Source organism: Nerophis lumbriciformis, linkage group LG11 (genome assembly GCF_033978685.3).
Source record: "Nerophis lumbriciformis linkage group LG11, RoL_Nlum_v2.1, whole genome shotgun sequence".
NCBI classification, from domain to species: domain Eukaryota; kingdom Metazoa; phylum Chordata; class Actinopteri; order Syngnathiformes; family Syngnathidae; genus Nerophis; species Nerophis lumbriciformis.
The window spans coordinates 50,049,451-50,076,329 of NC_084558.2; the positions used below are offsets into that span (position 1 = coordinate 50,049,451).

The 26,879-nt window shown below is 36.6% G+C and overlaps 1 protein-coding gene across 1 annotated transcript; it reads left to right on the top strand.

The window, feature by feature from the left end:
- Nucleotides 1-10,680: 10,680 nt before the first annotated feature.
- Nucleotides 10,681-23,100, top strand: LOC133610272 (zinc finger protein 703-like). The gene is made up of 2 exons (XM_061966417.2): nucleotides 10,681-11,097; nucleotides 21,540-23,100. The coding sequence occupies exons 1-2, from the start codon at nucleotides 10,891-10,893 to the stop codon at nucleotides 22,854-22,856; spliced, it is 1,524 nt and encodes a 507-aa protein (XP_061822401.2). The 5' UTR covers nucleotides 10,681-10,890; the 3' UTR covers nucleotides 22,857-23,100.
- Nucleotides 23,101-26,879: the final 3,779 nt, after the last annotated feature.

Sequence of the window (26,879 nt, forward strand, 5' to 3'; positions counted from 1 at the left end):
AGACGCCATTTGTCAAAAAAATAAATTTAAAAAAAAAAAGTCCCTTAAAGGCAAAGCTGGAAATGTCCGCTCTGCCTTGGCATTAAGTGAACGAGTGACGTAACCATGACGACAACATGGACTGTATGGCCAACTAGTGGCCTGGCAGGCACATTGCAGCGTCTTCACTCCTTTTTCAGGCCCTTTTTGACCACAGCAGCTCGCTGCTGATGTTTCTTCTTTCTTCCTGCGTCCTAAAGACGCTTCTGAGTAACGCTTGGACGAATAAAGTCGTCAAAGCCACGAGCGTTCTCTCATCCCCGTGCTTCTGTCTCTCGCTGACTTATTGAACCGCCGGGTCGATGCGTGACGCCGACTAACTGCTGCTCCTTTCATTTTATAGACAAGCCGAGGATTCATGGAACATCCAGCGTGGAAGTAATTGACTCCGAGGTCGCCAACGCCATTTTTTTTTATTTTAATGCTACAGATGAAGCCTCTAAGGTCCAATACAGTCTGGTCCCACATCCCTTAAGGAACTATTGCAAATCAAAGATCCTCTACGTGACTACATGCACACTCTGCTGCTTCTTAAACACAGCACTAGTCAAAGATCCTCTATGTGACAACAAGCACACTCTGCTGCTTCTTAAATGCAGCACTAGTCAAAGATCCTCTACGTGACAACATGCACACTCTGCTGCTTCTTAAACAGAGCACTAGTCAAAGATCCTCTACGTGACAAAAAGCACACTCTGCTGCTTCTTAAACACAGCACTAGTCAAAGATCCTCTACGTGACTACATGCACACTCTGCTGCTTCTTAAACACAGCACTAGTCAAAGATCCTCTACGTAACAACAAGCACACTCTGCTGCTTCTTAAACACAGCACTAGTCAAAGATCCTCTATGTGACAACAAGCACACTTTGCTGCTTCTTAAACACAGCACTAGTCAAAGATCCTCAACGTGACAACATGCACACTCTGCTGCTTCTTAAACGCAGCACTAGTCAAAGATCCTCTACGTGAAAACAAGAACACTCCGCTGCTTCTTAAACACAGCACTAGTCAAAGATCCTCTACATGACAGGAGCGTTCTGCTGTTTTTAAATATCTACTGCAAAAACACAAGTCAAAGGTCTTCTATGTGACAGTAGCTATCCGCTGTTTTAAATACCTATACTGCAAATATGCTAGTCAAAGATCCTCTATGTGACAGGAGCTCTCTGCTGTTTTTAAATACAATTGCAAAAACACTAGTCAAAGATCCTCTATGTGACAGGAGCTTTCGGCTGTTTTTAAGTACCTACTACGGAGAAAAAACAACAACACAAGTCAAAGATCTTCTATGTGACAAGAGCTTTCTCCTGTTTTTAAGGACCTATTTCTTAAACACAGCACTAGTCAAAGATCCTCTATGTGACAACAAGCACAATCTGCTGCTTCTTAAACACAGCACTAGTCAAAGATCCTCTACGTGACAACATGCACACTCTGCTGCTTCTTAAACACAACACTAGTCAAAGATCCTCTACGTGACAACAAGCACACTCTGCTGCTTCTTAAACACAGCACTAGTCAAAGATCCTCTACGTGACAGGAGCTCTCTGCTGTTTAGTAGCTACTGCAAAAACACAAGTCAAAGATCATCTATGTGACAGGAGCTTTCTGCTGTTTTTAGGGACCTACTTCTAAACACAGCACTAGTCAAAGATCCTCAACGTGACAACATGCACACTTCGCTGCTTCTTAAACACAGCACTAGTCAAAGATCCTCTACGTGACAACAAGCACACTCTGCTGCTTCTTAAACACAGCACTAGTCAAAGATCCTCTACGTGACAGGAGCTCTCTGCTGTTTTTAAATATCTACTGCAAAAACACAAGTCAAAGGTCTTCTATGGGACAGGAGCTTTCTGCTGTTTTAAATACCTATACTGCAAAAATGCTGGTCAAAGATCCTCTCTGTGACAGGAGCTCTCTGCTGTTTTTAAATACCATTGCAAAAACACTAGTCAAAGATCCTCTATGTGACCGGAGCTTTCTGCTCCTATGAAAAAAACTACACAAGTCAAAGATCTTCTATGTGACAAGAGCTTTCTCCTGTTTTTAGGGACCTACTTCTTAAACATAGCACTAGTCAAAGATCCTCTATGTGACAGGAGCTTTGTGCTGTTTTTAAGTACCTACTACGGTAAAAACAACAACACAAGTCAAAGATCTTGTGACAAGAGCTTTCTTCTGTTTTTAAGGACCTATTTTTCAAACATAGCACGAGTCAAAGATTCTCTATGTGACAGGAGCTCCCTGCTGTTTTTAAATACTATTGTATGAACACTAGTCAAAGATTCTCTATGTGACAGGAGGTTTTTGCTGTTTTTAGGTACCTATTTCTTAACCACAGCAGTACTCAAAGATCCTCTACGTGACAACAAGCACACTTTGCTGCTTCTTAAACGCAGCACTAGTCAAAGATCCTCTACGTGACAACAAGAACACACTCTGCTGCTTCTTAAACACAGCACTAGTCAAAGATCATCTACGTGACAACAAGCACACTCTGCTGCTTCTTAAACACAACACTAGTCAAAGATCCTCTACGTGACAACATGCACAGTCTGCTGCTTCTTAAAAACAGCACTAGTCAAAGATCCTCTACGTGACAACAAGAACACTTTGCTGCTTCTTAAACACAGCACTAGTCAAAGATCCTCTACGTGACAACATGCACACTTTGCTGCTTCTTAAACACAGCACAAGTCAAAGATCCTCTACGTGACAACATGCACACTCTGCTGCTTCCTAAACGCAGCTCTAGTCAAAGATCCTCTACGTGACAACACGCACACGCTGCTGCTTCTTAAACACAGCACTAGTCAAAGATCTTCTACGTGACAACATGCACACTCTGCTGCTTCTTAAACACAGCACTAGTCAAAGATCCTCTACGTGACAACATGCACACTTTGCTGCTTCTTAAACACAGCACTAGTCAAAGATCCTCTACGTGACAACATGCACACTTTGCTGCTTCTTAAACACAACTCGAGTCAAAGATCCTGTACGTGACAACAAGAACACACTCTGCTGCTTCTTAAACACAGCACTAGTCAAAGATCCTCTATGTGACAACAAGCACACTTTGCTGCTTCTTAAACGCAACACGAGTCAAAGATCCTCTACGTGACAAAATGCACACTCTGCTGCTTCTTAAACACAGCACTAGTCAAAGATCCTCTACGTAACAACAAGCACACTTTGCTGCTTCTTAAACACAGCACTAGTCAAAGATCCTCTATGTGACAAAAAGAAAACACTCTGGTGCTTCATAAACACAGCACTAGTCAAAGATCCTCTACGTAACAACAAGCACACTTTGCTGCTTCTTAAACACAGCACTAGTCAAAGATCCTCTTTGTGACAAAAAGAAAACACTCTGGTGCTTCATAAACACAGCACTAGTCAAAGATCCTCTACGTAACAACAAGCACACTCTGCTGCTTCTTAAACACAGCACTAGTCAAAGATCCTCTTTGTGACAAAAAGAAAACACTCTGGTGCTTCATAAACACAGCACTAGTCAAAGATCCTCTACGTAACAACAAGCACACTCTGCTGCTTCTTAAACACAGCACTAGTCAAAGATCCTCTACGTAACAACAAGCACACTCTGCTGCTTCTTAAACACAGCACTAGTCAAAGATCCTCTACGTAACAACATGCACACTTTGCTGCTTCTTAAACACAGCACTAGTCAAAGATCCTCTACGTGACAACATGCACACTTTGCTGCTTCTTAAACACAACACTAGTCAAAGATCCTCTATGTGACAACAAGCACACTTTGCTGCTTCTTAAACACAACACTCGTCAAAGATCCTCTACGTGACAACAAGAACACTCTGCTGCTTCTTAAACACAACACTAGTCAAAGATCCTCTACGTGACAACAAGAACACTTTGCTGCTTCTTAAACACAGCACTAGTCAAAGATCCTCTACGTGACAACAAGAACACTTTGCTGCTTCTTAAACACAGCACTAGTCAAAGATCCTCTACGTGACAGGAGCTCTCTGCTGTTTTTAAGTAGCTACTGCAAAAACACAAGTCAAAGATCATCTATGTGACAGGAGCTTCCTGCTGTTTTAAAGTACCTACTACGGAAAAAACAACACAAGTCAAAGATCATCTATGTGACAAGAGCGTTCTCCTGTTTTTAGGGACCTACTTCTTCAACACAGCACTAGTCAAAGATTCTCTATGTGACAGGAGGTTTTTGCTGTTTTTAGGTACATGTTTCTTAACCACAGCAGTAATCAAAGATCCTCTATGTGACAACATGCACACACTGCTGCTTCTTAAACACAGCACTAGTCAAAGATCCTCTACGTAACAACAAGCACACTTTGCTGCTTCTTAAACACAGCACTAGTCAAAGATCCTCTATGTGACAAAAAGAAAACACTCTGGTGCTTCATAAACACAGCACTAGTCAAAGATCCTCTACGTAACAACAAGCACACTTTGCTGCTTCTTAAACACAGCACTAGTCAAAGATCCTCTTTGTGACAAAAAGAAAACACTCTGGTGCTTCATAAACACAGCACTAGTCAAAGATCCTCTACGTAACAACAAGCACACTCTGCTGCTTCTTAAACACAGCACTAGTCAAAGATCCTCTACGTAACAACAAGCACACTCTGCTGCTTCTTAAACACAGCACTAGTCAAAGATCCTCTACGTAACAACATGCACACTTTGCTGCTTCTTAAACACAGCACTAGTCAAAGATCCTCTACGTGACAACATGCACACTTTGCTGCTTCTTAAACACAACACTAGTCAAAGATCCTCTATGTGACAACAAGCACACTTTGCTGCTTCTTAAACACAACACTCGTCAAAGATCCTCTACGTGACAACAAGAACACTCTGCTGCTTCTTAAACACAACACTCGTCAAAGATCCTCTACGTGACAACAAGAACACTCTGCTGCTTCTTAAACACAACACTAGTCAAAGATCCTCTACGTGACAACAAGAACACTTTGCTGCTTCTTAAACACAGCACTAGTCAAAGATCCTCTACGTGACAGGAGCTCTCTGCTGTTTTTAAGTAGCTACTGCAAAAACACAAGTCAAAGATCATCTATGTGACAGGAGCTTCCTGCTGTTTTAAAGTACCTACTACGGAAAAAACAACACAAGTCAAAGATCATCTATGTGACAAGAGCGTTCTCCTGTTTTTAGGGACCTACTTCTTCAACACAGCACTAGTCAAAGATTCTCTATGTGACAGGAGGTTTTTGCTGTTTTTAGGTACATGTTTCTTAACCACAGCAGTAATCAAAGATCCTCTATGTGACAACATGCACACACTGCTGCTTCTTAAACACAGCACTAGTCAAAGATCCTCTACGTAACAACAAGCACACTTTGCTGCTTCTTAAACACAGCACTAGTCAAAGATCCTCTATGTGACAAAAAGAAAACACTCTGGTGCTTCATAAACACAGCACTAGTCAAAGATCCTCTACGTAACAACAAGCACACTTTGCTGCTTCTTAAACACAGCACTAGTCAAAGATCCTCTTTGTGACAAAAAGAAAACACTCTGGTGCTTCATAAACACAGCACTAGTCAAAGATCCTCTACGTAACAACAAGCACACTCTGCTGCTTCTTAAACACAGCACTAGTCAAAGATCCTCTTTGTGACAAAAAGAAAACACTCTGGTGCTTCATAAACACAGCACTAGTCAAAGATCCTCTACGTAACAACAAGCACACTCTGCTGCTTCTTAAACACAGCACTAGTCAAAGATCCTCTACGTAACAACAAGCACACTCTGCTGCTTCTTAAACACAGCACTAGTCAAAGATCCTCTACGTAACAACATGCACACTTTGCTGCTTCTTAAACACAGCACTAGTCAAAGATCCTCTACGTGACAACATGCACACTTTGCTGCTTCTTAAACACAACACTAGTCAAAGATCCTCTATGTGACAACAAGCACACTTTGCTGCTTCTTAAACACAACACTCGTCAAAGATCCTCTACGTGACAACAAGAACACTCTGCTGCTTCTTAAACACAACACTAGTCAAAGATCCTCTACGTGACAACAAGAACACTTTGCTGCTTCTTAAACACAGCACTAGTCAAAGATCCTCTACGTGACAGGAGCTCTCTGCTGTTTTTAAGTAGCTACTGCAAAAACACAAGTCAAAGATCATCTATGTGACAGGAGCTTCCTGCTGTTTTAAAGTACCTACTACGGAAAAAACAACACAAGTCAAAGATCATCTATGTGACAAGAGCGTTCTCCTGTTTTTAGGGACCTACTTCTTCAACACAGCACTAGTCAAAGATTCTCTATGTGACAGGAGGTTTTTGCTGTTTTTAGGTACATGTTTCTTAACCACAGCAGTAATCAAAGATCCTCTATGTGACAACATGCACACACTGCTGCTTCTTAAACACAGCACTAGTCAAAGATCCTCTATGTGACAACAAGCACACTCTGCTGCTTCTTAAACACAGCACTAGTCAAAGATCCTCTACGTAACAACAAGCACACTCTGCTGCTTCTTAAACACAGCACTAGTCAAAGATCATCTACGTGACAACAAGCACACTTTGCTGCTTCTTAAACACAGCACTAGTCAAAGATCCTCTACGTGACAACATGCACACTTTGCTGCTTCTTAAACACAGCACTAGTCAAAGATCCTCTACGTGACAACAAGCACACTTTGCTGCTTCTTAAACGCAGCACTAGTCAAAGATCCTCTACGTGACAACAAGAACACTTTGCTGCTTCTTAAACACAGCACTAGTCAAAGATCCTCTACGTAACAACAAGCACACTCTGCTGCTTCTTTAACACAGCACTAGTCAAAGATCCTCTACGTAACAACAAGCACACTCTGCTGCTTCTTAAACACAGCACTAGTCAAAGATCCTCTACGTGACAACATGCACACTTTGCTGCTTCTTAAACACAACACGAGTCAAAGATCCTCTATGTGACAACAAGCACACTTTGCTGCTTCTTAAACGCAACACGAGTCAAAGATCCTCTACGTAACAACAAGCACACTCTGCTGCTTCTTAAACACAGCACTAGTCAAAGATCCTCTACGTGACAAAAAGAAAACACTCTGCTGCTTCTTAAACGCAGCACTAGTCAAAGATCCTCTACGTGACAACAAGCACACTCTGCTGCTTCTTAAACGCAGCACTAGTCAAAGATCCTCTATGTGACAACATGCACACTCCGCTGCTTCTTAAACACAGCACTAGTCAAAGATCCTCTACGTGACAACAAGCACACTTTGCTGCTTCTTAAACACAGCACTAGTCAAAGATCCTCTACGTGACAACATGCACACTCTGCTGCTTCTTAAACACAGCACTAGTCAAAGATCCTCTACATGACAACATGAACACACTCTGCTGCTTCTTAAACACAGCACTAGTCAAAGATCCTCTACGTGACAACATGCACACACTGCTGCTTCTTAAACACAGCACTAGTCAAAGATCCTCTACGTGACAGGAGCTCTCTGCTGTTTTTAAGTATCTACTGCAAAAACACAAGTCAAAGATCCTCTATGTGACAGGAGCTTTCTGCTGTTTTTAGGGACCTACTTCTTAAACACAGCACTAGTCAAAGATTCTCTATGTGACAGGAGGTTTTTGCTGTTTTTAGGTACATGTTTCTTAACCACAGCAGTAATCAAAGATCCTCTATGTGACAACATGAACACACTCTGCTGCTTCTTAAACACAGCACTAGTCAAAGATCCTCTACGTGACAACATGCACACTCTGCTGCTTCTTAAACACAGCACTAGTCAAAGATCCTCTACGTGACAACACGCACACGCTGCTGCTTCTTAAACACAGCACTAGTCAAAGATCCTCTACGTAACAACAAGCACACTTTGTTGCTTCTTAAACACAGCACTAGTCAAAGATCCTCTACGTGACAACATGCCCACTCTGCTGCTTCTTAAACACAGCACTAGTCAAAGATCCTCTACGTAACAACAAGCACACTCTGCTGCTTCTTAAACACAGCACTAGTCAAAGATCCTCTACGTGACAACATGCACACTCTGCTGCTTCTTAAACACAGCACTAGTCAAAGATCCTCTACGTGACAACAAGCACACTCTGCTGCTTCTTAAACACAACACTAGTCAAAGATCCTCTACGTGACAACAAGCACACTCTGCTGCTTCTTAAACACAACACTAGTCAAAGATCCTCTACGTGACAACATGCACACTCTGCTGCATCTTAAACGCAGCACTAGTAAAAGATCCTCTACGTGACAAAATGCACACTCTGCTGCTTCTTAAACACAGCACTAGTCAAAGATCCTCTACGTGACAGGAGCTCTCTGCTGTTTAGTAGCTACTGCAAAAACACAAGTCAAAGATCATCTATGTGACAGGAGCTTTCTGCTGTTTTTAGGGACCTACTTCTAAACACAGCACTAGTCAAAGATCCTCAACGTGACAACATGCACACTTCGCTGCTTCTTAAACACAGCACTAGTCAAAGATCCTCTATGTGACAACAAGCACACTTTGCTGCTTCTTAAACACAACACTCGTCAAAGATCCTCTACGTGACAACAAGAACACTCTGCTGCTTCTTAAACACAACACTAGTCAAAGATCCTCTACGTGACAACAAGAACACTTTGCTGCTTCTTAAACACAGCACTAGTCAAAGATCCTCTACATAACAGGAGCTCTCTGCTGTTTAGTAGCTACTGCAAAAACACAAGTCAAAGATCATCTATGTGACAGGAGCTTCCTGCTGTTTTAAAGTACCTACTACGGAAAAAACAACACAAGTCAAAGATCATCTATGTGACAAGAGCGTTCTCCTGTTTTTAGGGACCTACTTCTTCAACACAGCACTAGTCAAATATTCTCTATGTGACAGGAGGTTTTTGCTGTTTTTAGGTACACGTTTCTTAACCACAGCAGTAATCAAAGATCCTCTATGTGACAACATGAACACACTCTGCTGCTTCTTAAACACAGCACTAGTCAAAGATCCTCTACGTGACAACATGCCCACTCTGCTGCTTCTTAAACACAGCACTAGTCAAAGATCCTCTACGTGACAACAAGAACACACTCTGCTGTTTCTTGAACACAGCACTAGTCAAAGATCCTCTATGTGACAACAAGACAACTGCTGCTTCTTAAACATAGCACTAGTCAAAGATCCTCTACGTAACAACAAGCACACTGCTGCTTCTTAAAAACAGCAATAGTCAAAGATCCTCAACGTGACAACATGCCCACTCTGCTGCTTCTTAAACACAGCACTAGTCAAAGATCTTCTATGTGACAACATGCACACTCTGCTGCTTCTTAAACACAGCACTAGTCAAAGATCCTCTACGTGACAACAAGCACACTTTGCTATTTCTTAAACACAACACAAGTCAAAGATCCTCTATGTGACAACAAGAACACTCTGCTGCTTCTTAAACGCAGCACTAGTCAAAGATCCTCTACGTAACAACAAGCACACTCTGCTGCTTCTTAAACACAGCACTAGTCAAAGATCCTCTACGTAACAGCACGCACACTCTGCTGCTTCTTAAACACAGCACTAGTCAAAGATCCTCTACGTAACAACACGCACACTCTGCTGCTTCTTAAACACAGCACTAGTCAAAGATCCTCTACGTAACAACAAGCACACTCTGCTGCTTCTTAAACACAGCACTAGTCAAAGATCCTCTACGTAACAACACGCACACTCTGCTGCTTCTTAAACACAGCACTAGTCAAATATCCTCTACGTAACAACACGCACACTCTGCTGCTTCTTAAACACAGCACTAGTCAAAGATCCTCTACGTGACAACATGCACACTCTGCTGCTTCTTAAACACAGCACTAGTCAAAGATCCTCTACGTGACAACATGCACACTTTGCTGCTTCTTAAACGCAGCACTAGTCAAAGATCCTCTACGTGACAACACGCACACGCTGCTGCTTCTTAAACACAGCACTAGTCAAAGATCCTCTACGTAACAACAAGCACACTCTGCTGCTTCTTAAACGCAGCACTAGTCAAAGATCCTCTACGTGACAACAAGAACACTTTGCTGCTTCTTAAACGCAGCACTAGTCAAAGATCCTCTACGTGAAAACAAGAACACTCTGCTGCTTCTTAAACACAGCACTAGTCAAAGATCCTCTACATCAGTGGTCCCCAACCACCGGGCCGCGGACCGATTGATACCGGGCCGCACAAGAAAAAAAAAAAAAAAATGTTTTAATTTTTTTAATTAAATCTACATAAATACAGAATATATACACTATACATCAATGAATATCAATACAGTCTGCAGGGATACAGTCCGTATATGATTGTATTTCTTTATTTAAAAACAATATTGGAGTTTGTTTAAAAAAAAAATATATATGTATTTATTTATTTTTTTCATTAAAAAAATGTTTCCAAATATTTTTGGAGTGTTGCGAATCATTCAAAAATGTATTTTAAAAGTCCATTTGAAAAAGTAAGTTGAAGGAGTAGCAAACATGTAAACAAACCGGCCGCCATTGTGACGTAAGCCCCGCCTCCTTGCCGCGTGCCCCGCCCCCCTCATTAGCCATGCAGCCTCGCCTCTCTCTTTGAAGTGAGTGTTGCGCAGCACAGCTGCCAGAGTCGCGCGGCGCACACACGGAAGTGGGCCACTTCGGAACCGTTCTGACGCAACCGGTCCGACACCAGGCCGCCATGAAGAAGAAGTAGACACCGTCTTTTTCCCCGGGACTGGTTTTTTTTTTAATGTTTGTTTTGTCTTTTTTTCTCCTCCCGTGAACGGAACCGGACTCTAATGGATTACAACAACCCAGATGAAAGATCTCCCGCCGCGTCCAGTCACTAACAGGCGGGTCGAGCTCGGCGAGCGAACCGGTTCCGTCCTCCTGACCCCGCAGGATCCGATTCGGCAGTCGAGGAGGATTCCGATCCGCATGATCAACATGTTGACGGCGCACACCGGACACTTGCTCCACCCGGAATATTTACAACCGTTAACGCCGGCGCCTATCAGCATCGAGGTACATGGTGGCGTTATTATTAGTTTGCTTTCGGGTTACGAACACCCACGCCGAGTGTTCGGCGGGGTTTTATTGGGCTGTGCTGCCACGCATCGACCTTTAAAAGCGGCTTTAAAATTCCCTTTTAATGGTGAAAAGTGCTACTATCTTGTTGTTTTTCTTATGGAGGTGTTGTATTACGCCTCTCTAGTTACACAGCGGATAATATATGAAGAAAAATAAAGTATGTTTAAAAAAATATAAGGCGTTTATTTGTTTTTTTGAAAAACTAAAAAAAAAAAAAAAGATTTTAGCGTATTATGTAAAAAAATATTTATACACAAAAATCTAATGCAAATCGTTTTTTTTGAGTTATGACTCAACTTAAAAATATTGTGGGCGGGGCCTCTTCCAATAATTTGTTTTTATTGGTCACGTGATTTTCAACAAGAAAATTGATTTGAAACTTGTAAATAAATTGATTTGGGGGGAAAAAAACATTAAAAAAGAAAAAAAGAAAATCGGATACAAATAATTTTTTTAGGGGGTTGTGACGCAACTTAAACATTTTGTGGGCGGGGCCTCTTCTAACAAAGTGTTTTTATTGGTCAGGTGATTTGCAACAAGAAAATGGATTTGAAAAAAAATAAATAAATATATATATATATATATGTATATATATATATATTCTTTTCTTTTTTTAACAGAAATCAGATACAAATCGTTTCTTGTTTTTCTTTGGTTATGACTCGATTTAAAAATCTTGTGGGCGGGGCCTCTTCTAACAAAGTGTTTTTATTGGTCAGGTGATTTGCAACAAGAACATGGATTTGAAACTTGTAAATAAATTGATTTGGGGAAAAATTTAAGTTTTAAACAAAATCAGATACAAATTGTTTTTTGGGGGGTTATGACTCAACTTTAAAATATTGTGGGCGGGGCCTCTTCCAAAAATATCTTTATTTTGTTGTTTTTCTTATGGAGGTGTTGTATTACGCCTCTCTAGTTATACAGCGGATAATATATGAAGAAAAATAAAGTATGTTTAAAAAAATATATAAGGCGTTTATTTGTTTTTTCAAAAATTAATTAGCGTATTATGTAAAAAAATATTTATACACAAAAATCTAATGCAAATCGTTTTTTTTGAGTTATGACTCAACTTAAAAATATTGTGGGCGGGGCCTCTTCCAATAATTTGTTTTTATTGGTCACGTGATTTTCAACAAGAAAATTGATTTGAAACTTGTAAATAAATTGATTTGGGGGAAAAAAAACATAAAAAAAAAAGAAAGAAAATCGGATACAAATAATTTTTTTAGGGGGTTGTGACGCAACTTAAACATTTTGTGGGCGGGGCCTCTTCTAACAAAGTGTTTTTATTGGTCAGGTGATTTGCAACAAGAAAATGGATTTGAAAAAAAAAAAATATATATATATATATATATACATTTTTATTTTTTTTAATTTTTTTTTTAAACAGAAATCAGATACAAATCGTTTTTTGTTTTTCTTTGGTTATGACTCAACTTAAAAATCTTGTGGGCGGGGCCTCTTCTAACAAAGTGTTTTTATTGGTCAGGTGATTTGCAACAAGAAAATGGATTTGAAAAAAAAAAATAATAATAATATATATATATATATATATATATATATATATATATATATATATATGTATATATATATATATTATTTTCTTTTTTTAACAGAAATCAGATACAAATCGTTTCTTGTTTTTCTTTGGTTATGACTCGACTTAAAAATCTTGTGGGCGGGGCCTCTTCTAACAAAGTGTTTTTATTGGTCAGGTGATTTGCAACAAGAAAATGGATTTGAAACTTGTAAATAAATTGATTTGGGGAAAAAAATATTTTTTAAACAAAATCAGATACAAATTGTTTTTTGGGGGGTTATGACTCAACTTTAAAATATTGTGGGCGGGGCTTCTTCCAACAACTTTATTTTGTTGTTTTTCTTATGGAGGTGTTGTATTACGCCTCTCTAGTTATACAGCTGATACTTTATTTTTCTTCATATATTATGTCTAAAAAAAATATAAGGCGTTTATTTGTTTTTTCAAAAATTAATAAAAAAAAAAAGATTTTAGCGTATTATGTAAAAAAATATTTATACACAAAAATCTAATGCAAATCGTTTTTTTTGAGTTATGACTCAACTTAAAAATATTGTGGGCGGGGCCTCTTCCAATAATTTTTTTTTATTGGTCAGGTGATTTTCAACAAGAAAATGGATTTGAAACTTGTAAATAAATTGATTTGGGGGAAAAAAAACATAAAAAAGAAAATCGGATGCAAATAATTTTTTTAGGGGGTTGTGACGCAACTTAAACATTTTGTGGGCGGGGCCTCTTCTAACAAAGTGTTTTTATTGGTCAGGTGATTTGCAACAAGAAAATGGATTTGAAAAAAAATAAAAAATAAAATATATATATATATATATATATGTATGTATATATATATATATTCTTTTCTTTTTTTTAACAGAAATCAGATACAAATCGTTTCTTGTTTTTCTTTGGTTATGACTCGACTTAAAAATCTTGTGGGCGGGGCCTCTTCTAACAAAGTGTTTTTATTGGTCAGGTGATTTGCAACAAGAACATGGATTTGAAACTTGTAAATAAATTGATTTGGGGGAAAAAAATATTTTTTAAACAAAATCAGATACAAATTGTTTTTTGGGGGTTATGACTCAACTTTAAAATATTGTGGGCGGGGCTTCTTCCAACAACTTTATTTTGTTGTTTTTCTTATGGAGGTGTTGTATTACGCCTCTCTAGTTATACAGCTGATACTTTATTTTTCTTCATATATTATGTCTAAAAAATATATAAGGCGTTTATTTGTTTTTTCAAAAATTAATTTAAAAAAAAAGATTTTAGCGTATTATGTTAAAAAATATTTATACACAAAAATCGGATGCAAATCGTTTTTTTTTTAGTTATGACTCAACTTAAAAATATTGTGGGCGGGGCCTCTTCCAATAATTTGTAAATATTGGTCAGGTGATTTGCAACAAGAAAATGGATTTGAAACTTGTAAATAAATTGATTTGGGGGGAAAAAAAAACATTAAAAAAAAGAAAATCGGATACAAATCATTTTTTAGGGGGATGTGACGCAACTTAAACATTTTGTGGGCGGGGCCTCTTCTAACAAAGTGTTTTTATTGGTCAGGTGATTTGCAACAAGAAAATTGATTTGAAAAAATAAATTAATAAATAATATATATATATTTATTTTTTTAAATTTTTTTTTTCAAACAGAAATCAGATACAAATCGTTTTTTGTTTTTCTTTGGTTATGAGTCAACTTAAAAATCTTGTGGGCGGGGCCTCTTCCAACAATGTGTTTTTATTGGTCAGGTGATTTGCAAGAAAAACGTGTAAATAAATTGCTTTGGGGTGAAAAAAACCCATAAAAAAACCCAAAAAAAACGGATACAAATAATTTGTTTAGGGTGTTGTGACGCAACGTAAACATTTTGTGGGCGGGGCTTCTCCAACAAAGTGTTTTTATTGGTCAGGTGATTTGCAACAAGAAAATGCATTTAAAATATATATATATATATATATATATATATATATACATACGGTATATATATATATATATATATATATATATATATATATATATATATTAAACAGAAATCAGATACAAATCATTAGTTTTTTTTGGTTATGACTCAACTTAAAATCTTGTGGGCGGGGCCTCTTCCAACAATATATTTTTATTGGTCAAGTTATCTGTAACAGGAAATTGATTTGGGGAAAAAACGTTTTTAAACAAAAATCAGATACAAATCGTTTTTTCGGGGTTATCGCTCAACTTACAAATCTTGTGGGCGGGGCCTCTTCCAATAATTTTTTTTTATTGGTCAGGTGATTTGCATCAAGAAAATGAATTTGAAACTTGTAAATAAATTGATTTGGGGAAAACAAATTTTTTAAACAAAAATCGGATACAAATTGTTTTTTTGGGGGGTTAGACTTATACTTAGACAAACTTTATTGATCCACATGTGACTCAACTTAAAATATTTGTGGGCAGGGCCTCTTCCAACAATGTGTTTTTATTGGTCAGGTGATTTGCATCAGGAAAATGGATTTGAAACTTGTAAATAAATTGATTTGCAAGAGAAAAAAAAAGTTTTTAAACAAAAATCAGATAAAAATCTGTTTTTTTTGTTTAGTTTTTTTGGGTTGTGACTCAACTTAAAAATCTTGTGGGCGGGGCCTCTTCCAACAACATCTTTATTTTGTTATTTTTCTTATGGAGGTGTTGTATTACGCCTCTCTAGTTATACAGCGGATAATATATGAAGAAAAATGAAGTATGTCTAAAAAAAATATAAGGCGTTTATTTGTTTTTTCAAAAATTAATTAAAAAAAAAAGATTTTAGCGTATTATGTTAAAAAATATTTATACACAAAAATCGGATGCAAATCGGTTTTTTTTAGTTATGACTCAACTTAAAAATATTGTGGGCGGGGCCTCTTCCAATAATTTGTAAATATTGGTCAGGTGATTTGCAACAAGAAAATGGATTTGAAACTTGTAAATAAATTGATTTGGGGGGGAAAAAAAACATTAAAAAAAAGAAAATCGGATACAAATCATTTTTTAGGGGGATGTGACGCAACTTAAACATTTTGTGGGCGGGGCCTCTTCTAACAAAGTGTTTTTATTGGTCAGGTGATTTGCAACAAGAAAATGGATTTGAAAAAAAATAAAAATAAAAATATATATATATGTATGTATGTGTATATATATATATATATATATATATATATATTATATATATATATTATTTTCTTTTTTTTAACAGAAATCAGATACAAATCGTTTCTTGTTTTTCTTTGGTTATGACTCAACTTAAAAATCTTGTGGGCGGGGCCTCTTCTAACAAAGTGTTTTTATTGGTCAGGTGATTTGCAACAAGAACATGGATTTGAAACTTGTAAATAAATTGATTTGGGGAAAAATTTAATTTTTAAACAAAATCAGATACAAATTGTTTTTTGGGGGGTTATGACTCAACTTTAAAATATTGTGGGCGGGGCCTCTTCCAACAACATCTTTATTTTGTTGTTTTTCTTATGGAGGTGTTGTATTACGCCTCTCTAGTTATACAGCTGATACTTTATTTTTCTTCATATATTATGTCTAAAAAAAATATAAGGCGTTTATTTGTTTTTTCAAAAATTAATTTAAAAAAAAAAGATTTTAGCGTATTATGTTAAAAAATATTTATACACAAAAATCGGATGCAAATCGTTTTTTTTTTAGTTATGACTCAACTTAAAAATATTGTGGGCGGGGCCTCTTCCAATAATTTGTAAATATTGGTCAGGTGATTTGCAACAAGAAAATGGATTTGAAACTTGTAAATAAATTGATTTGGGGGGGAAAAAAACATTTAAAAAAAGAAAATCGGATACAAATCATTTTTTAGGGGGTTGTGACGCAACTTAAACATTTTGTGGGCGGGGCCTCTTCCAACAAAGTGTTTTTATTGGTCAGGTGATTTGCAACAAGAAAATGGATTTGAAAAAAAATAAAAATAAATATATATATATATGTATGTATGTGTATATATATATATATATATATATATATATATTATATATATATATTATTTTCTTTTTTTTAACAGAAATCAGATACAAATCGTTTCTTGTTTTTCTTTGGTTATGACTCAACTTAAAAATCTTGTGGGCGGGGCCTCTTCTAACAAAGTGTTTTTATTGGTCAGGTGATTTGCAACAAGAACATGGATTTGAAACTTGTAAATAAATTGATTTGGGGAAAAATTTAATTTTTAAACAAAATCAGATACAAATTGTTTTTTGGGGGGTTATGACTCAACTTTAAAATATTGTGGGCGGGGCCTCTTCCAAAAATATCTTTATTTTGTTGTTTTTCTTATGGAGGTGTTGTATTACGCCTCTCTAGTTATACAGCGGATAATATATGAAGAAAAATAAAGTATGTCTAAAAAAATACAAGGCGTTTATTTGTTTTTTCAAAAATTAATAAAAAAAAAAAAAGATTTTAGCGTATTATGTTGAAAAATATTTATACACAAAAATGTAATGCAAATCGTTTTTTTTGAGTTATGACTCAACTTAAAAATATTGTGGGCGGGGCCTCTTCCAATAATTTGTAAATATTGGTCAGGTGATTTTCAACAAGAAAATGGATTTGAAACTTGTAAATAAATTGATTTGGGGGGGAAAAAAACATTTAAAAAAAGAAAATCGGATACAAATAATTTTTTAGGGGGTTGTGACGCAACTTAAACATTTTGTGGGCGGGGCCTCTTCTAACAAAGGGTTTTTATTGGTCAGGTGATTTGCAACAAGAAAATTGATTTGAAAAAAAAATTAATAAATAATATATATATATTTTTATTTTTTTATTTTTTTTCAAACAGAAATCAGATACAAATCGTTTTTTGTTTTTCTTTGGTTATGAGTCAACTTAAAAATCTTGTGGGCGGGGCCTCTTCCAACAATGTGTTTTTATTGGTCAGGTGATTTGCAACAAGAACATGGATTTGAAACTTGTAAATAAATTGCTTTGGGGAAGAAAAAAAACATTAAAAAAAACAAAAAAAACGGATACAAATAATTTGTTTAGGGGGTTGTGACTCAACTTAAACATTTTGTGGGCGGGGCTTCTCCAACAAAGAAAATGCATTTAAAAAAAAATAAAAATAAATATATATATATATATATATATATATATATATATATATATATATATATATATATATATATATATATATATATATATATATATTAAACAGAAATCAGATACAAATCTTTTTTCCTTTTTTTTGTTATGACTCAACTTAAAATCTTGTGGGCGGGGCCTCTTTTTATTGGTCAAGTTATCTGTAACAGAAAATTGATTTGGGGAAAAAAAGTTTTTAAACAAAAATCAGATACAAATCTTTTTTTGGGGGGTTATCACTCAACTTAAAAATCTTGTGGGTGGGGCCTCTTCCAATAATTTTTTTTATTGGTCAGGTGATTTGCATCAAGAAAATTAATTTGAAACTTGTAAATAAATTGATTTGGGGAAAACAAATTTTTTAAACAAAAATCGGATACAAATTGTTTTTTTGGGGGGTTAGACTTATACTTAGACAAACTTTATTGAGCCACATGTGACTCAACTTAAAATATTTGTGGGCGGGGCCTCTTCCAACAATGTGTTTTTATTGGTCAGGTGATTTGCATCAGGAAAATGGATTTGAAACTTGTAAATAAATTGATTTGCAAGAGAAAAAAAAAGTTTTGAAACAAAAATCAGATAAAAATCTGTTTTTTTTGTTTAGTTTTTTTGGGTTGTGACTCAACTTAAAAATATTGTGGGCGGGGCCTCTTCCAATAATTTTTTTTTATTGGTCAGGTGATTTGCAAGAAAAAAATGGATTCGAAACTTGTAAATAAATTGATTTTGGAAAAAAAACATTTTTAAACAAAAATCAGATACAAATCGTTTTTTTGGGTTATGACTTAACTTAACTTAAAAATCCTGTGGGCGGGGCCTCTTCTAACAAAGGGTTTTTATTGGTCAGGTGATTTGCAACAAGAAAATTGATTTGAAAAAAAAATTAATAAATAATATATATATATTTTTATTTTTTTATTTTTTTTCAAACAGAAATCAGATACAAATCGTTTTTTGTTTTTCTTTGGTTATGAGTCAACTTAAAAATCTTGTGGGCGGGGCCTCTTCCAACAATGTGTTTTTATTGGTCAGGTGATTTGCAACAAGAACATGGATTTGAAACTTGTAAATAAATTGCTTTGGGGAAGAAAAAAAACATTAAAAAAAACAAAAAAAACGGATACAAATAATTTGTTTAGGGGGTTGTGACTCAACTTAAACATTTTGTGGGCGGGGCTTCTCCAACAAAGAAAATGCATTTAAAAAAAAATAAAAATAATATATATATATATATATATATATATATATATATATATATATATATATATATATATATATATATATATATATATATATATATTAAACAGAAATCAGATACAAATCTTTTTTCCTTTTTTTTGTTATGACTCAACTTAAAATCTTGTGGGCGGGGCCTCTTTTTATTGGTCAAGTTATCTGTAACAGAAAATTGATTTGGGGAAAAAAAGTTTTTAAACAAAAATCAGATACAAATCTTTTTTTGGGGGGTTATCACTCAACTTAAAAATCTTGTGGGTGGGGCCTCTTCCAATAATTTTTTTTATTGGTCAGGTGATTTGCATCAAGAAAATTAATTTGAAACTTGTAAATAAATTGATTTGGGGAAAACAAATTTTTTAAACAAAAATCGGATACAAATTGTTTTTTTGGGGGGTTAGACTTATACTTAGACAAACTTTATTGAGCCACATGTGACTCAACTTAAAATATTTGTGGGCGGGGCCTCTTCCAACAATGTGTTTTTATTGGTCAGGTGATTTGCATCAGGAAAATGGATTTGAAACTTGTAAATAAATTGATTTGCAAGAGAAAAAAAAAGTTTTGAAACAAAAATCAGATAAAAATCTGTTTTTTTTGTTTAGTTTTTTTGGGTTGTGACTCAACTTAAAAATCTTGTGGGCGGGGCCTCTTCCAATAATTTGTTTTTATTGGTCCGGTGATTTGCAAGAAGAAAATGGATTCGAAACTTGTAAATAAATTGATTTTGGAAAAAAAACATTTTTAAACAAAAATCAGATACAAATCTTTTTTTTGGGGTTATGACTAAACTTAAAAATCCTGTGGGCGGGGCCTCTTCCAACAAAGGGTTTTTATTGGTCAGGTGATTTGCAACAAGAAAATGGATTTGAAACTTGTAAATAAATTGATTTGGGGAAAACAAAATTTTAAACAAAAGTCGGATACAAATTGTTTTTTGGGGGGGTTAGACTTATACTTAGACAAACTTTATTGATCCACATGTGACTCAACTTAAAATATTTGTGGGCGGGGCCTCTTCCAACAATGTGTTTTTATTGGTCAGGTGATTTGCATCAGGAAAATGGATTTGAAACTTGTAAATAAATTGATTTGCAAGAGAAAAAAAAAGTTTTTAAACAAAAATCAGATAAAAATCAGTTTTTTTGTTTAGTTTTTTTGGGTTGTGACTCAACTTAAAAATATTGTGGGCGGGGCCTCTTCCAATAATTTGTTTTTATTGGTCCGGTGATTTGCAAGAAGAAAATGGATTCGAAACTTGTAAATAAATTTATTTCGGAAAAAAAACATTTTTAAACAAAAATCAGATACAAATCGTTTTTTTGGGTTATGACTTAACTTAACTTAAAAATCCTGTGGGCGGGGCCTCTTCCAACAAAGGGTTTTTATTGGTCAGGTGATTTGCAACAAGAAAATGGATTTGAAACTTGTAAATAAATTGATTTGGAAGAAAAAAAAATGTTTCTTAAAAAAAAATCTGATAAAAATCTGTTTTTTTTTTTTTAGTTTTTTTAGGTTGTGACTCAACTTAAAAATCTTGTGGGCGGGGCCTCTTCCAATAATTTGTTTTTATTGGTCAGGTGATTTGCAACAAGAAAATGGATTCGAAACTTGTAAATAAATTGATTTCGGGAAAAAAATATTTTTAAACAAAAATCAGATACAAATCGTTTTTTTGGGTTATGACTTAACTTAACTTAAAAATCCTGTGGGCGGGGCCTCTTCCAACAAAGGGTTTTTATTGGTCAGGTGATTTGCAACAAGAAAATGGATTTGAAACTTGTAAATAAATTGATTTGGAAGAAAAAAAAAAGTTTCTTAAAAAAAAATCAGATATAAATCTGTTTTTTTTTTTTTAGTTTTTTTAGGTTGTGACTCAACTTAAAAATCTTGTGGGCGGGGCCTCTTCCAACAATATGTTTTGATTGGTCAGGTTTGTCCACCCCTCATGGCGTTTTCCCTCCAAATGTGTTCAGAGTGAAAGTTAAAAAAACCAAAAACGATTTGTCACCAAAATATTTTTTGGGTTTGAAAAAAAAAAAAAAAAAAAAAAATATATATATATATATATATATATATATTTTTTTTTTTTTTAAATTTAATTTTAAATTAATTTTGTTTTCAAACCTTTTTTTTTGCTTTCAATAAAACTTATGGATGTGAATCTTACAAGAAGTCAATATTCAATTTGATTCAGAATCTGGATTGAAACCGATACTCACAATATATTATTTGCTGTGTAAATGATAATAAAAACCTTTTTTAAATTGTTTAAATGTGGGCTAAAAATATATTGAAAAAAATGTGTTCTTTAAAAAACATTTTTTTGACCTATTCTTGAAAATTATGAATCGATTCAGAATCGAAATAAATAAAAATGTGAATAGTTTTTTTCTGGGCAACCCTGATAAAATCACACATTTCTCTACTTGTGATGAAAAATGCTAAATGTTGTTTTTTCTGACAGCTGGATGCCAAGAAGAGTCCGCTGGCCCTTCTCGCTCAGACCTGCTCTCAGATCGGAAAGTCCGATCCCCCGTCCTCCTCCAAGCACAAAGAGAAGGACGCCGGGGGTCGTTCGTCCCTTTCCAGCTTGAAACTGGGAGAACAGCGCCCCCTCTCGGAGGACAAGTCCGGCTTCAAGCCTTACCTCAAAGGCGGGGGCGGCGGGGGCGGCGGCGGGGGCGGCGGGGACAGAGACCGTGTAAGCGGCGGCTTGGAAAAGGGAGGATTAAGGGTAGTCAGCAATAACGGGAATACCGCTCCCCACTCCTCCTCCCCCAGCCCCGCAGCCGGCAGAGCAACCCCGTCAAACAGTCCGGTGGCGAGGACGCCCCAGGCGCGCGCCCACACGCCAAGCAGCGGTTGCGACCCGGACAGCCCGGGCGGAGGCAAAAAAGACGCGGAGGCAAGCAAGTCGCCCCCGGAGGGTCCGCACCTGGCCAACTCCAGCCGCGCTCGGGCCAGCGCCAACTGCAGCACCGGCAGCTCGGACGGCGGCTCCGTGGTCGACAAGCCGGAGTCGGTGCCCGTTTCTCCTTACAAGGCGCTCTACCCGCTTACCTCGTCCAATTTGGGCTACCACGGGTCCGTGGCCGGGGCGTACGCCAGCTACCCGCCCTCGTTGGTTCCCGGTTTGGACAAGTCTGGCCTGGGAAGTATGGGCGTCCCTGGGAAGCATCCGAGCTCCAGCCCTCTCACGAGGGCCTCCCCGCCCTCCTTCATGCAGGGTCTATGCCGGGACCCCTACTGTCTCAGCTACCACTCCTGCATCCACGAGTCCTCCGCCCTCAAGTCCGGTTTCCCCTTGGTGTATCCCTCCCACCCGCTGCACCCCCTACACCACGGCGGAGCGTCCGCTCTCGCCCACCCTTTGTACTCGTACGGCTACATGCTGCCCAACGACCCGCTTCCCCACGCCTGCAACTGGGTCTCGGCCGGGGGTCCCTGCGACAAACGCTTCGCCATGTCGGACGAGCTCCTGGCTCACCTGCGCATGCACACGACGGCCACTGCGGACATGGACGCCAAGATGCTGGCCGTCTCGTCGTCGGGACCTTCTCCCTGCCACCTGCACCTCCCCCACATGAGCGGGCCGGGCTCCTTGCTCAGAGCGCCGCCGGGCCTGGGACTAGCCCGCTACCACCCCTACAGCAAGGTCCATTTCCCGCCCGGACCCACCTCCGTGTCGCTGCACTCTCTGCCCGCCACCAGCCCGTACTACCCGCATTACGCCTTCTACAACCAAAGACTCGGATCCGCCTCCGCCCTGGGCTACCAATGACACCAGAGTCCTTCTAAAGACTTCCTCCGAGGGACCAGTTTTGGATGAATGTTCTTATCTCTCCATGGCCTTGCGCTCTTTTTCACTACCGAGGAATCTTGCAGCTTTACTTAAAAAAAACCGACAAATCTGGGAATTTCTGCCTAAGGAAATGAAAGTTTACATTTGCAGTCGGCCAAAAACATCTCTGTGACTTGACTGTAATGACCAAAAGCGAAAATAAAATGTTGTATCCGCACTTTTATTCCGATCTTCATGAAAAACTTCTTGCCTGAAATGAGTTCCGACCCCGTCGGAAAGTTGCCTAGGAATCGTTTTTTTGTTTCGTTTTTTTTTAGCTGCGTCGTAGCTCGCCAACGTAGCAGCCAATAGTTAGCTAGCGGTTGATGCTAACCTGGTTGAATTACGCAATCTTTCAACCGAGTTTTATTTTGAAAAAACTTCTTGCCGGAAACGAGTTCCGACCCCGTCGGAAAGTTGTCTAGGAATAATTTTTTTTGTTTCGTTTTTTTAGCTGCGTCGTAGCTCGCCAACGTAGCAGCTAATAGTTAGTTAGCGGTTGATGCTAACCTGGCTGAATTGCGCCGCTAGCAGCTAGCATTAGCATCAAATGTGCAGGTTCAGATTAGGGATGTAACGATGTTACCCTTATTACCGTTGAACGTCCTCAAAAGTACTTATATACACACACTGAAATCTTTCAACCGAGTTTTATTTTGAAAAAATTTCTTGCCGGAAATGAGTTCCGACCCCGTCGGAAAGTTGCCTAGGAATCGTTTTTTTGTTTCGTTTTTTTTTTAGCTGCGTCGTAGCTCGCCAACGTAGCAGCCAATAGTTAGCTAGCGGTTGATGCTAACCTGGCTGAATTACGCAATCTTTCAACCGAGTTTTATTTTGAAAAAACTTCTTGCCTGAAATGAGTTCCGACCCCGTCGGAAATTTGCCTAGGAATCATTTTTTTTGTTTCGTTTTTTTAGCTGCGTCGTAGCTCGCCAACATAGCAGCTAATAGTTAGTTAGCGGTTGATGCTAACCTGGCTGAATTACGCCGCTAGCAGCTAGCATTAGCGTCAAATGTGCGGGTGCAGATTAGGGATGTAACGATGTTACCCTTATTACCGTTGAACGTCCTCAAAAAGTACTTATATACACACACTGAAATCTTTCAACCGAGTTTTATTTTGAAAACAATTCTTGCCGAAAATGAGTTAGCTAATAGGTAGCTAGCGGTTGATGCTAACCTGGCTGAATTACGCCGCTAGCAGCTAGTACTTCTATACACACACTGAAATCTTTCAACCGAGTTTTATTTTGAAAAAATTTCTTACTGGAAATGAGTCAGCTAATAGTTGGCTAGCGGTTGATGCTAATCTGGTTGAATTACGCCGCTGGCAGCTAGCATTAGCGTCAAATGTGCAGGTTCAGATTAGGGATGTAACGATGTTACCCTTATTACCATTGAACGTCCTCAAAAGTACTTATATACACACACTGAAATCTTTCAACCGAGTTTTATTTTGAAAAAACTTCTTGCCGGAAACGAGTTCCGACCCCGTCTTAAAGTTGTCTAGGAATCATTTTTTTGTTTAGTTTTTTTTTAGCTGCATCATAGCTCGCCAACGTAGCAGCCAATAGTTAGTTAGCGGTTGATGCTAACCTGGCTGAATTACGCAATCTTTCAACCGAGTTTTATTTTGAAAAAACTTCTTGCCGGAAATGAGTTCCGACCCCGTCAGAAAATTGCCTTGGAATCGTTTTTTGTTTCGTTTTTTTAGCTGCGTCGTAGCTCGCCAACATAGCAGCTAATAGTTAGTTAGCGGTTGATGCTAACCTGGCTGAATCACGCAATCTTTCAACCGAGTTTTATTTTGAAAAAACTTCTTGCCTGAAATGAGTTCCGACCCCGTCGGAAATTTGCCTAGGAATCGTTTTTTTTGTTTCGTTTTTTTTAGCTGCGTCGTAGCTCGCCAACGTAGCAGCTAATAGTTAGTTAGCGGTTGATGCTAACCTGGCTGAATTACGCGATCTTTCAGCCGAGTTTTATTTTGAAAAAACTTCTTGCCGGAAATGAGTTCCAACCCCGTCAGAAAATTGCCAAGGAATCGTTTTTTGTTTCGTTTTTTTAGCTGCGTCGTAGCTCACCAACGTAGCAGCCAATAGTTAGCTAGCGGTTGATGCTAACCTGGCTGAATCACGCAATCTTTCAATCGAGTTTTATTTTGGAAAAAATAATTCTTGGCAAAAGAAATTATTGTGTTGACTTCTTAAGGGCCATATTATTTGTATTTGAGTGTTTAATGAAGTTTGAACAAGGTCAAATTGTCGTTTTTGTTTCTTGTTTTCATGTTAGCATCTAAGCTAGTTAGCCTCTCCAGTATATTATCACGTGTTTTTCTTAGTTTATGCATTCTAAGTCGTAAATAAACGCTTGCAAAAATCAGCTAACAATGTAACCAACGTTCGTCGCCTATAAAGCGTTCCAAAAATATTTTATACACACGCTATAAGTATATAAGCAATGTAGTAACGTTCATAATAACATTTAATATATACATGATGTAAATATATATGTAATGTAGTAACATTCATAATAATATGTAATATATACATGATGTAAGTATATATGTCATGTAGTAACATTCATAATAACATGTAATATATACATGATGTAAGTATATATGTCATGTAGTAACATTCATAATAACATGTAATATATACATGATGTAAGTATATATGTCATGTAGTAACATTCATAATAACATGTAATATATACATGATGTAATTATAGATGTAATGTAGTAACATTCATAATAACATGTAATATATACATGATGTAAGTATATATGTCATGTAGTAACATTCATAATAACATGTAATATATACATGATGTAAGTATATATGTAATGTAGTAACATTCATAATAACATGTAATATATACATGATGTAAGTATATATGTAGTATCTAGTAACATTCATAATAACATGTAATATATACATGATGTAAGTATATATGTAATGTAGTAACATTCATAATAACATGTAATATATACATGATGTAAGTATGTATGTAATGTAGTAACATTCATAATAACATGTAATATATACATGATGTAAGTATATATGTTGTATCTAGTAACATTCATAATAACATGTAATATATACATGATGTAAGTATATATGTAATGTAGTAACATTCATAATAACATGTAATATATACATGATATAAGTATATATGTAATGTAGTAACATTCATAATAACATGTAATATATACATGATGTAAGTATATATGTAGTATCTAGTAACATTCATAATAACATGTAATATATACATGATGTAAGTATATATGTCATGTAGTAACATTCATAATAACATGTAATATATACATGATGTAAGTATATATGTCATGTAGTAACATTCATAATAACATTTAATATATACATGATGTAAATATATATGTAATGTAGTAACATTCATAATAACATGTAATATATACATGATGTAAGTATATATGTCATGTAGTAACATTCATAATAACATTTAATATATACATGATGTAAGTATATATGTCATGTAGTAACATTCATAATAACATGTAATATATACATGATGTAAGTATATATGGCATGTAGTAACATTCATAATGACATGTAATATATACATGATGTAAGTATATATGTCATGTAGTAACATTCATAATAACATGTAATATATACATGATGTAAGTATATATGTCATGTAGTAACATTCATAATAACATGTAATATATACATGATGTAAGTATATATGTCATGTAGTAACATTCATAATAACATGTAATATATACATGATGTAATTATAGATGTAATGTAGTAACATTCATAATAACATGTAATATATACATGATGTAAGTATATATGTCATGTAGTAACATTCATAATAACATGTAATATATACATGATGTAATTATAGATGTAATGTAGTAACATTCATAATAACATGTAATATATACATGATGTAAGTATATATGTCATGTAGTAACATTCA

Excerpts from the sequence above, each read along its gene's own strand:
- LOC133610272 (XM_061966417.2), top strand. The coding sequence starts at position 10,891 with ATGAAAGATCTCCCGCCGCGTCCAGTCACTAACAGGCGGGTCGAGCTC. Across the intron at positions 11,098-21,539 it reads CGGCGCCTATCAGCATCGAG|CTGGATGCCAAGAAGAGTCC; the intron begins GTACATGGTGGC and ends TTTTTCTGACAG.